The sequence below is a fragment of the Primulina tabacum genome, chromosome 18 (assembly GCF_025594145.1).
Source record: "Primulina tabacum isolate GXHZ01 chromosome 18, ASM2559414v2, whole genome shotgun sequence".
NCBI lineage: Eukaryota > Viridiplantae > Streptophyta > Magnoliopsida > Lamiales > Gesneriaceae > Primulina > Primulina tabacum.
In genome coordinates, this window is record NC_134567.1 from 30,921,464 (window position 1) to 30,933,599 (window position 12,136).

General features: G+C 35.7%; 3 protein-coding genes across 3 annotated transcripts; 1 reads left to right on the forward strand and 2 right to left on the reverse strand.

The window, feature by feature from the left end:
* The first annotated feature begins 808 nt into the window (after positions 1-808).
* LOC142532791 (F-box protein 7-like) lies at positions 809-5,846 on the forward strand. The gene is made up of 11 exons (XM_075639250.1): positions 809-970; positions 1,335-1,421; positions 1,917-2,029; positions 2,865-2,981; positions 3,066-3,162; positions 3,525-3,598; positions 4,166-4,219; positions 4,320-4,421; positions 4,500-4,558; positions 4,705-4,915; positions 5,574-5,846. Exons 1-11 carry the CDS (start codon positions 961-963, stop codon positions 5,631-5,633), a joined length of 984 nt encoding a protein of 327 aa, XP_075495365.1. The 5' UTR covers positions 809-960; the 3' UTR covers positions 5,634-5,846.
* A 155-nt stretch (positions 5,847-6,001) lies between these two features.
* Positions 6,002-6,682, reverse strand: LOC142532792 (acetyltransferase At1g77540). The gene is made up of 2 exons (XM_075639252.1): positions 6,258-6,682; positions 6,002-6,181 (listed from the first exon to the last, which is right to left on the reverse strand). Exons 1-2 carry the CDS (start codon positions 6,522-6,524, stop codon positions 6,110-6,112), a joined length of 339 nt encoding a protein of 112 aa, XP_075495367.1. The 5' UTR covers positions 6,525-6,682; the 3' UTR covers positions 6,002-6,109.
* A 1,846-nt stretch (positions 6,683-8,528) lies between these two features.
* LOC142533795 (uncharacterized) lies at positions 8,529-10,823 on the reverse strand. Its single transcript, XM_075640689.1, is given in 6 exon segments — positions 8,529-9,175; positions 9,421-9,494; positions 9,496-9,573; positions 9,697-9,795; positions 9,955-10,142; positions 10,663-10,823. Coding segments are annotated over 5 exon segments (807 nt in total). The 5' UTR covers positions 10,123-10,142; positions 10,663-10,823; the 3' UTR covers positions 8,529-8,787.
* Between the last annotated feature and the right edge of the window lie 1,313 nt (positions 10,824-12,136).

The following is a 12,136-nucleotide window of genomic DNA, read 5'->3' on the forward strand; positions in this document are numbered from 1 at the left end:
AGCCCATGATATTTATATAGTGGTAAAATATCCCTTTTATGAGATGTGATAATATTAATCTAATGATAAAAACACCACAAATGACTTAATTGCCCTCAATATATAAAAATCCTGAACCCTATTGTTATCTCATTTCACTTGTAGGTAGAACTTAAAATCAAAAAAAGATTTTTATTTATTTTTATATATTATATAATATGATAATTATATAAATGAACTCGAGATAATTATATAAATGATTTGTATAAATCTCAATAAAATTATTAGTATCATTCGATTAACCTTGAAAATTTATATTTGACTTGACTCACAAAATTAAGGGTTCAATTATCATATTATATAATATATAAAATTAGGTAAAAAAAATAAATCATGCAAACACTGTCGGCGCATGAACAGATAAGAAATATGAACTCAAGCAACAACTTTGAAATTATAAAATTTATTATGATAAAATTAATTTTGTCATTACAATATAATATATAAATTTAATCACTCTTATTAAAATCATACAAAACATTAAATATAATATCCTACATCTTATTTATAATTAACTTATCCTTATATTATATATCGCATGTTTGTCCTATCATGTGTACCAAAATATCGATAGGGTTGACCCATCTCACAGATAAAGATTCGTGAGCCCGTCTCTTAATAAAAATAAAAACATAGATGTAAATTCATAATTAAAACTCATATATTTATTTTTATAATAAATAGATGGATAGATAGATAAAATGATAATTTGAAGATGAAGTGCGTAAATAAAAGAGATCGGGTCATGGATCAATAATTGAGTCGGTTCGACCCGTTAGTTTACCTCAATTGTTAGGCTGCGGTTTTGATTTTATTACAGAAAAATCATTGAGTCTTCCTTTCCTCGACGTCCATCCAAACTTGGGAAAACGAATTTCCAGCTGTGTTGGCGGAGGAGGAACACAATTGCAGCACAAACTTATGACTTCAGGCACAAGGATTTCAATCTTCTTGCCTATTACTCGCTACAAAGAGATTATAATTGTTTGAGCCTTGTTGTTATCTGGGAATCTAGTTTTATCTAGGAGACGTCGAATTCTCTATTTGGTGGTCTGAATTCAATGGGTTTCAACTTAGAATTTGGAGTTAATTGCTAAAGTTTCCTCTTTTCAATGTAAACTTATCAGTGATTTTCAACAGTTTTCCAACTTGCATTGCTTTGATGTCGGGTGTTTATTTGATTGATCTCTTGTGATTTTTGGTAACTGTCTTGTTGTTTAGTGTGGGTCATGTTTGGTGCTTATGCAATGCAATTTTGGTCAAAAATTTCTGAAGAGTCTGTTTGTTTTTACTAGATACCGTGGCAAACCTTGCGGCTGAGCTTGAATTAGCTTCGCAATCGAGGGCTGCTAGATTATTCGTAACGCAAAGGCCATGGCTTGGTAATTATAACTAATCATATTCCTAGTCACTTATTTTGGATTTAACTTTATTGAATCAATTCAGCGGCTCCTCACCTTTTGACGAGAGATATGGACAAGAAGCTTTGAGAAAACTAGTGTTTTCTGAATTAATTATATGAAGCCAGTAAACAAACAGCAAATTCATAGGTATTTGAACCTGAGTATCCAGGAAAAAGTAGAATATTTGATGGAAGGAAGGACAATCCTTTTGAACAACCGTTATAATAGGAAAGCCTTATCTTGAAATTAATTTATCAAGTTGATGATAAAATCCATGGACGTTCCAATGGACATTATGTGCTTGTTACACAACCACCCCTTAGGGGAAGGGCAAAACAGGGGGACAACGAGTAGGTGAAATGGAGGTTGACTAATTTGGCTAACATTGAACTTGCTAAAATGATTAAGTGTTTTTACATGACTTTTTTAACATTAATTTATGAATGTTGTGTTATGCATTTCTGTGATCGCCAGATCTTTATGGGATTAATGTCAGACCCGTCGCTCCGGTTGGGAGCGTCAGTAGAAAACCATACGTTGATCTAGCACTTATACACACGTGCTTGCCTGATGAGTTGCTTTTCGAGGTATGACTCGTCTGCGAAGTAAGCATATGTTTCAAACTTGATTGTAGTGATAATGTCATAATTTTGTAGACGTGTTCATGTTTTATATGTACTAACATGATAACAAAAATGGAATGAAAAAAGAGACACTTGATTGGTAGGAGTGTTAGGTGGTGAACCACCATTTGAGAAGTGATTATCAGGCCACCGTTTTGAATTATATCCAATACTATTACGAAGGCGAGTTTTGGAAACTAGAAGTGAGCTTTGCAAAATAAGGAATGCCTGGATAACATGTTGACACCTTTAGCTCTACGATTTCTTTCAGAAAGACCATAAACTGGGACAAGAATGCGATTTTTCTCCTTTTCTCTCCCTAATTTTTAATCAATGGAATTTTAAGAAATTCCAATTAAGGTTGTTAATATCTTCTGTAATAGAATTAAAGCTTGCTGCATCCTGAAAGTCTTGTCATATAGTGCCATTCTAAACCCTCAGCTTTCTATCATTACTTTAACCAGTTAGACCACATGAAAAAAAGAAGACATAAATAGGTTTTGGGCTGGTTGTGGATTGCTCTTATGATGACTAACCATATTGTCTCACTGCAACACTCTGTATGGGTCTTTGAATAATAATCTCTGTAAGTCATGTTCGCTTCTACAATAGTTTCCAAAAACTGCAATGCTTTTCTTCAAAGAAAAATAGGGTCAATTGACTCCCTTGGTCACGTGTCAATCATATCATCTAATGGTCATGTGTCAATCATATAATCTATTAGGGTATTGCTTTTAGCGGTATTGCTTTAGCTTGCATATTCTCGGAGGTCATAAATGTTGTATTGTATTAATTGCAGATCTTTTCAAGAATGACTCCATATACCCTAGGGAGGGCAGCTTGTGTTTGCCGAAAATGGAGATATACAATACGTATCCCTGTGTTTTGGCGCAGGGCATGTCTAAAAGCTTGGCAGGTGGCCACTATTATTCCTGTTAATCATTTCTTTATAATTTACATGTGCCGGATTTCATTATGAGTTCTTTGGTTATGTGGCTAGGTCAATGGACTCACAGAAAATTATAAGATTCTTCATTCTAAGTATGATGGTTCGTGGAAGAAAATGTGGCTCTTAAGGCCAAGACTTCGAACCGATGGTAAGAATTATTAGGTATATTTATTTTACCAGCGTATTTTATTTAACATATACCTCAAGACTCCAGGTACTTGATTTGCTTTCCTCTGTTCCTAGTAAATTCATGTGGTATTTTCATCAACATTTTGGGGTCGGACCGTGTATATCATGTTGAAATTTGTTCTGCCATTTTTTATTTGGATACCTTGAAGACGAGAACTAACTTTTACAAATGTTTCTGAGCAGCAGAAATATTTGGGTTGTGTGGTTTTGCTGCTAGCATTAAACATTTCAAGATGTTAATTCATGGATTTTTTTTTCCTTTTTTTTTTGATATTTTGGAATTTTACTAATAGAATTATATCTCTAAATGTTAATTTTCAGGTCTTTATGTCAGTCGGAATACCTATATTCGTGCTGGAATTGCAGAGTGGAAGATCAGCAATCCAGTTCATATTGTATGCTTTATGTATTTTCAGTTTTGATATTCCCCGGACCCTGATAGAATATTGGTACGAGTTTCATAAAAAATGTGCCTTGAGATTCCAAATTGATAACGTCTTCTTCAATGAGAGAATAGACTATGTCAGCTAAAAGCCACATGGAATTCATTAGATTCTATTTTTTCCTTCTTTATTGATGACTATGAGTAATCCATTATGTATTATTGCCTTAAAATGTCATTAATGTATTATTGCCTTAAAATGTCATTATTGAAAACCTCCAGAAAATTTGTTCTCGACAGCTGGAGAGATGATTTGTCATATTTAAGATGTCATTAATGGTAATATTTTAATCTTTGGAAGCATATTCTGCTATTTGTTTCAAAATCTTGAATGTTTTTTTATCAGCTCATAATTAAGGAGCGCTACCTAAAACAATTGAAAAAAGGATTATACAGGAGAAGAAAATATTTTCTTTTGTATGTTATTATCCAAGAAAGCAAACAAGTTCGATGGTTTACTTCCTACTATATCTCCTTGGATGTAAGATAATTATATAACCAACCATATTTTGCATTCCAGGTGTGCTATTATCGGTACTTGAGATTCTATCCTTCTGGAAGGTTTCTCTATAAGGTCGGAATTGTTCACTGATGTTCTGTTGTAGTCCAGTTTCAGAATTGTATTATGGCATCTGATTATAAATACCTTTTTTTCTTCTTGCCAACGTCGATAGAATTCGTCACAAAAAGTAAAAGATGTGGTGAAATGCATGAATTTTCGGGCCACAAAAACTGATTGTGTTTTTAGTGGGCAGTACACACTTGCCGAAGACAAGGTTAGATTTTATATTCGCTGTTCAAAGCTGTTTCACTTTCGTAAGGCATATTATTTTGAATGATATAAGCATTTTCAGGTTGAAGCTGCCCTTTTATATCCTGGCTTGCGACCAACTGTGCTAAGAATGCGCTTGAGGTACTTTTAGAGTTCACTGCATTTGGAACAATTAAACAAAGATATTTCATATGGGATTTTTTTTCTCGTTTTATTAGTTAATATTAAGATTCTTATCTTCCGAAGATTATTTTGATGTTTCCTTACCTTTGCGCAATGTCATCTAGGTTGAGGGGTACAACTGTAGGTGCTAACAATAGAATGGATCTTCTTTCACTCGTTACCTGTGGTGTGAATGATGCAGAGGCCAGCGGGCCTGATGAGGCGATTCTTGGAGTAGTTGAAGGATGGGAAGAAGATGAAACACATAATCTTGATGTTCCAGCAATTTCACATAGAAGGGGTTTAACTCCTTTCGTCTTCGTACCATTTGATGAAGTACGTATTTCTTTTCTCCATTGATGTCTCATCTACACTTGATTTCTTATTTTGGGTATTTCTACGTTGGATTTTGACGGTTGGATGGATCAATGAGGAACCCGTGTGTTTTATGTGATTTTAGACCCAATTGGCTGGTTTAAACTAAAGGTGCTAATGAACCAAATCAAGGTGAATATTTTATTATTTGATCTCAGGTTAGAATATGTTTTAGCTGGTTCGAAACGTGAAAATTGAATTATTTTTTGCTTGAGTTGAAGTTCTTATTTGATTAAGGTTCGTGTTATCGAGTGATATTGAGCAAATGCTCTGCTTGAGGTCATTAGTTTATTTAAGAAGCACATGGTGACACACAAGTTATCAACCAACATAATTTGAGCTCAACTTAGATTCTTGATGTATTTGAACATGATCATGGTGGGGTCGCATTTGATAGTTTCAGATTTGAAATATCAAATATGAATCAAAACAATATTTGGTTCGGTTCAAGACATTTGTACTCATAGTCGAGATCAATGAGAAAAACATTTGATCATCTCAATGAAATAATTTCAATGTTTCTTAAAAGGGTCCAATTGTATCACCAGTACGGTATATGAATTTGTTTCGAGTTAGTATTCAAGTTTTATCCTGAGTATCTTTGACCTGCATATGGTAGGTTGGGACATCAGTATTGAATCTGCCTGTGGACAAGATGGATTATTTTGTACCTGGTTGATTGGAGCTCCGCAGTGGAAACCTCTTTGTATTCGAATAAGATCCCGGTTGCTTTTCTTGTATGTGTATGGAGATCTGTAAATAGGGCTACTCTATTTTGTAATACATTTGAATTATATCCTGGTTGCTGTTCTTGTGTCATGAAATATGCTGAATTTTTGAGTAGATTCTACTGTTGCCGTTTTCTAAGTTCCCATGTAAAATTTCAACATAATTTTTTGTGTTATAAATTTAATTACCTTAACCTGTACGTTTTCGAGAATGTAAATTCAGCAAACGGAGAAGTCAAAATTGTCCGCGTGGAAACAAACTTGTGAAGATAATTAATGACTTGGGAAAGTCCGTTTCTTTGCACAAATTCATCAAATATTTATCTTAAAATAAAACTATTCATCATAACGATTATGAATTGGGGAGACGAACTTTGTAGCATTTTATTACACATGTTGATAAACAAAGGGCAGCTGCCTTACTCCATCACATGTTAGATTTGACATCTTCCTTGTACACCATGGAATTCCAAGCTGGGTTCCGCGGAAGAAATGTATCCTGCACACTCAACTAGCCTTGTTTCAGGTGTAATCCCTAGAGTTTGGATGATGGTAAGAAGAAATAATGTGCTTACAGAGACGTAGGAGCAAGTCGGTATGACGGATAAAGATTGCGCCTGCGCGTGAGAGAAGGCGGCGACGCAAAGGTGAGCAGCTAGTCCCAAGCCCCTCTTGCTCGGCGGCACATATGTGTGAACTAAGTCCATCACTTTGCCGCCGCCGCCTCCTCTCAAATCGTACTGGATGTAAGCTTCTCTGTCTCGCGTCTCGAATTTCCTCTCTTTCTCATTCCACACGATGCTATTCTCACCATTTTCATGACTTTCTCTTTCTTTTTCCATTTCTCTTGACTTGGCCTTGTATTCTCTATGGCCTCGCCTGTATTTATCTAGGGTTTTGAACTGGGAAATTCTTCGCCCTCCAACTCGGGGATCTTATTTTATTTTGGTGGGGCTAGGGAGGGAATTTGTCAAAGTTACCTCAATCCTGTCTTTCGTATCCTTTTATCTAATATTCTAATATATATATAATAATATTATTCTTATTTTATTTTATATATAAAAGAATGAATAAAAAATCTCTGGTGATTATAATCATGATAAACATCTCAGTTTCGATTTTGTACAAATCTCACGGCTTTCCTCTTAAAAATTTCAGCAGTCCTCTGCCAAAATTCAGGCAGCAAGTCAAAGACAGAACTTGGAGCAGTGTGAGAGGGTGGGAGCTCATCCGAGACACCGAGTGACGATTTGTATCAAGGTGCCTATGGACCATGGACAGTCGAGTCTTCTAATATTCAAGAAGTGATTTTGTATAGGTCGGGACTCGTGACGGCTGCCACTTCTTTTGTAATTGCATCTTCAACAGCTTTTTTCCACGATCCAAGCTTTTTTCCACGATTACCGTGGACGAATAGCACCTTTAGGAAAACTGGGTTGATGCGGTAGCTTCCCAACCTCAAGCATCATGGCTACCTCTTTTCCAAAACCAGATGCCATCTCGAAATCATCTCTGATTTCAGCAACAACCTCCCGCAGATCCCGATTGCCATGAGGTGACAATGGAGTTACACCACTCAACTCGTGAGAATCAACGTCCTGGTTTGATGCATCCTCCAGCTCAAAAGACACCACTTTCTTTTTCATAGAGTTCTCATCCACAATCTTTTGACACACAAGTTTCTGGGTTCTTCTCATTTGACAAACTAATTCCAACACTCTGGGATTGACCAGCCCACGAATTCCCCTTCTGAAATGGCGGTCATGGTGATGATGATGGTGATGGTTTTAAGATTTCTTTGGGATACTGCTTTTCATTTTCCCCGTTATGTCTAGATGGCATTGACAATTTCTCACTTTCATCACTACTCCATTAAGTCACTGATCTTGAACAATCCTCACTTTTATCCAATGGGACTGACCTTGAACTACCCTCTCTTTTACGTGTCGTGCTGAGTTTGAATCACATTTTTTACATATCGACACTGCCTTAGAATGAGGGATGCTCGCTCTAGATCTCTTTTCCACTTTAGATTTCATTCTTTTCCCTTGAGAAAATCTTTATTGCAGAGAGTACAATTGTCGATCCTTTAATTGGTTTACTTTTAGTGACGCGACCGGAAAAAAAAAAAGCATTTAGGTGATGCTATTTTGGTGGTTGAATTTTCATTGTCTTTGCGTCAAAATTTTTTTCTTCTTTGCATCAAAGTTGGCAATCAAAGATTTTCCAATTTCTAACCCAAGAATTTGATGGTTAACCTAATCTTAACACAAGGAAACTTTCAAAATAAAAAAAAAAGTAACAATAATTTGTAACTAACACGGTAAACGATTGACTCTCCTGTGAAATTGTCTCACAGAGAGTTGATATGATCTATATTTACAAAATAATATCATACTTTTAACATTAAAATTAATATTTTTCATGGAAAGTGTCGGGTTGCAGATTTTTTCGTGAGACAATCGTCTATCCCTCAAACAAGAGATCGAGAGATTTTTGCGAGGGAACAGATACGGGTAGAATTATTAGGACTTTGCCGATTGGAATTGATTCCAAATTAATATAATTTCAATGGATTCAAACAAAAAAAAAGTAAATCTCTTGTGAGACAGACTAACGAATTTTTATCTGTCTTAAATATAATATTTTTTTATGGATGACACAAATGAAATATATGTTTCACAAAATACGATCTGTGAGACCATCTCAGACAAGTTTTTGTCAAAAAAGAATTGAAATTTTGAAAAAACGTAATATTCTATGCATATTTAGCTTTTATTATTCATGAATTAAACAAAATGGCTACTAAAATCATCCGAAACAACTAAAATAATTTTCCACAAAAATATCAAAAATCTTTTATTTCAAATCACTTCATATAGCAAAGTTCAGGCAGTCACATCTCTCTTCTTATTTTCCGGCCAAGCGGACTTTGCGATTAGTCGTATCAGTGAGTATCTAATGATTTATATAGTAAAAAATTAAAACAAAATTTCCAAACAAGAACGAGAATCTTAACACAAACTAATGAAATTGCATCGTGAAACTGCCATCCGTATTAACAGAGTGTGTTCCCCTGCTGCAAACATGAAGACAATACACAGTTCAAAAAAGCCAATTAAGACTAATGTTTCCCAGCCAAATGAGTAGTGGAAATTGTGCCAAGGCAATGAAGAGCAGAAGATAATGATTCCTGCTCGAATCATAAGTCCTCACTTCAGCAAAAAGAACCCTCTTCATAGTCTTCACCAAGAAAATTCCCATGCACAAACACGTCCATGGCAACATGAAGTAGTATGTGTATCTCCAAAAGATTTTTCCCAAGATAGCTAGAGACAGTCCAGTAAAAGTGTATCCAGCATAAGCCACAATATCGAGTAATGGTGCCTCACCACTACCCAATGAGAACAGTGTCATTTTTAGAAGGGCTACTTGAAAAGTCCAGCCTACAACTCCCTTGGCAAAAAGCCAGTTTACAGCTTCGGGGCTAAACCTGGCATGGCATGTACACTTATTAGGTAGTGAAGTGAAATTCTAACCATGGGTGGTGAGCTAAAACATATACAGAGGGATGGAAAGTTCACTTCAGCTCGAAGAAGAAAAATAAAATATAGAAGAAATCACCAGGCAAGGGCACTGTATTGTTGGGGGTGGGGGGGTGGGGGGTGAGCAACAGTGGATTGTACTCTAAGAAAATTAAATCAACACAACATATATAGAAGGAAAGGATGAACTTACTTTCCATGAAGACCTAATGATAAACCAGAAAGAACAACATAGGTTCCAAATGCCATCAACGGAATATATAAGTCCTGGGGCATTGATATCATAGATTGGAGGTTTATAGGATAGCCTTCCACCAACAGGCTCTGTAATTCTTGTCCAATGGCCCTAAAGAACACCAACACATAAGTTGAATCTACTTTCTAAGGGGAAAAAAAATAGAGACGAGAAAGGAGAAATAATACAACGCAAGTGCATTTCCAAGTATCTTAGAGGATATAGATATCTCACCCTGTGCAGGAATGGGAAAAGAACAATCTTCAATTTGTTCTTCACATATTGATCATTGACTTGGAAATAGTATTGAGGGTCGGAAAAATACCTGCTAATCTGTTTACAACAACAATTGAAAGCCAAAGAAGGAAGAAATTATATAATGGGGGATCGTACACGGTGATATCCAATCTTCTTCTCAGCACAACAAGCAACTAGCATATCCAATCATAAAAGCTTAAACAAATAAATGGTCATAAACCATGTGCTACTTACATTGCTTTGCACATATTCGGAGCTAGATCCTAAAATTTTCTCTCCATAAGCACCCAATCCACCTCTAATGAATCCTGAACTCGCACCATAGAACGTATTCCCAAAAGGATTTGGCTGCGTGTTAGGTGGCCTAGGCACCCCAGTCTGTGGTCCAATATTATCATACATCTCCGCAAATTAGGCAAGCTCTGCAATTTAATACATCAGCTCATAACGAAAAGGGGATCCCTAAAATGAAAAATAACTAAGCAACGTTTTGAGAAATGTTTAAACTATTTTTTTTCCCTTGATGGATCAAGAACGCACGCTTAAATGAACACTGAACTTGGCGAAATTTTAGAACTCGATCCTTCCAATTCAGAAACTACTACTGCAGCCCACACTTTTCAGGAAAATTATCAATCTCCTAGACAAGAAAAAAAAAATAACTCAAGACAAAAAGCAAGATTCAAAAGAACTAATTTTCTTGGCCCAGAAGTAACTTAATAAATAAACATTTTTTTAAAACAAAATCGCTGCTTATCATCTACTACAAAAACTTCAGATCACGAGGCTCCAGTGTATAAACTTTAAACAACCTACCCACATTTAGAAATTTTAAACCCCAAAAACAAGGAAAAAAATGGGCAGCTACTCTCAAATCTGTCAAATGAAAACAGAGTTGCTGCAGCACTACGAACGCACAAAAACATCAATATATCTTCTTACTACACAGATCGAATCCTTGAATAATCGATACGGAGCGGCGGATCCATGCCAAATCGGATCCCGCGGGCACGAGGAGCACAACGCTCGGGTTCCAAGCACACGATTTATCAGAAAAAATCCAACGCAGGGAAAAAATCAAAAAAGAATGAGAAGAACAAGAAGCGTACAAATCTACAAATTGAAGTGAATTCCCCGATTCTCTCTCTTTCAGGCGATTATGGAAGTTGGAATTCGCAGTTCGTTCTATTTGATGGGTTGTTTCTTAATTCTCAGACATGGTAATGGGTTGGTCTATTTTTTTTTTAAATGGGCCGTCAATTGGTGGGCCACACCATTTTTGGGCTATAATTGGAGTGAACAGTGATCCATTGTTTCAGACTACTCTTCTTGATCAAAAAGTCTCTGAAACACTCACTACCATCACTTCATGACTTGAAATTTATGTTAATTGTTTTTTGGAAAAATTCAAGATTCGTAAACAGAGGTAAAAATAGAAACTTTTGCTAAAGCGTGTGTAATTATGTTCTTTGATAGTTTAATACGGAAAACTGATGAAACCATTAGATCTTTAGCACCACCAAACAAAAAAAAACTCTTTGTTTGGACATTTTGAAATCTTTTCGCATGTAAGATCCTTTGTCCTTCCAGTATGGCCATTAGTTCACCATGTGTAACAGAAAGTGGTCGCTTGGTTTGCTGCCCAAATGCAAATATCAGCCATTTCTCAAACTCGCGACGCCCGAGCTCGTGCATCAGCCAATAACATGTATCCCTTGAATCTTGGCCTTTTATTCGAGCAGTAAGGCGGTAGAAATTCGATCCCTTTGATTCCAACAAGCTTTATCAGTAGTGCATGAGAAACGAGCATGACTCGTTATCTCCGTTTCAGAAAATACTACTCATTGGAACTGGCAGACATCCAATTTTTGCGGCCAAGCTTCCCCTATCAAAGGCCTCCAAATAGTTTTTGACAGTGGAAAGTACCTATATGTACTTTAGTTCTCAAGCTTACAATGCTCTCGTTTCACTGGTGGGATCAATTTTTTTGGGAAATATCTATATTTGCAGTTTCCATATAATTATGATTCTTTATCTCCATTAAATTCATCATAAGCCAAATTAACTATAGCCAGAAATTGGAAATATGCAGCCAAAATTACCAAGAAATTTCATATAAATTTTGTTTTTATTTGTCCTACAACAATGGTGCTTGTACAACAATTCAAACCAACAACACAATCTTGGCGAAGCCCTATAACATGCATAATAATAAGAATAGTGTTGATCCAATCCCAGATCATTATATTTGTTCATGCACTTGTATATATTATATTGCTCACGGATATGCATCTGCATATAATTATGCAGATAAAATTAAAAGTTGTAAGAAATTTCGTGTTAAAAAATTTTGTTAAGACCACTAGATTTTGTTCCATGTTTTTGATTTACCCCTATCCTAAGGTCTTAGGGTACC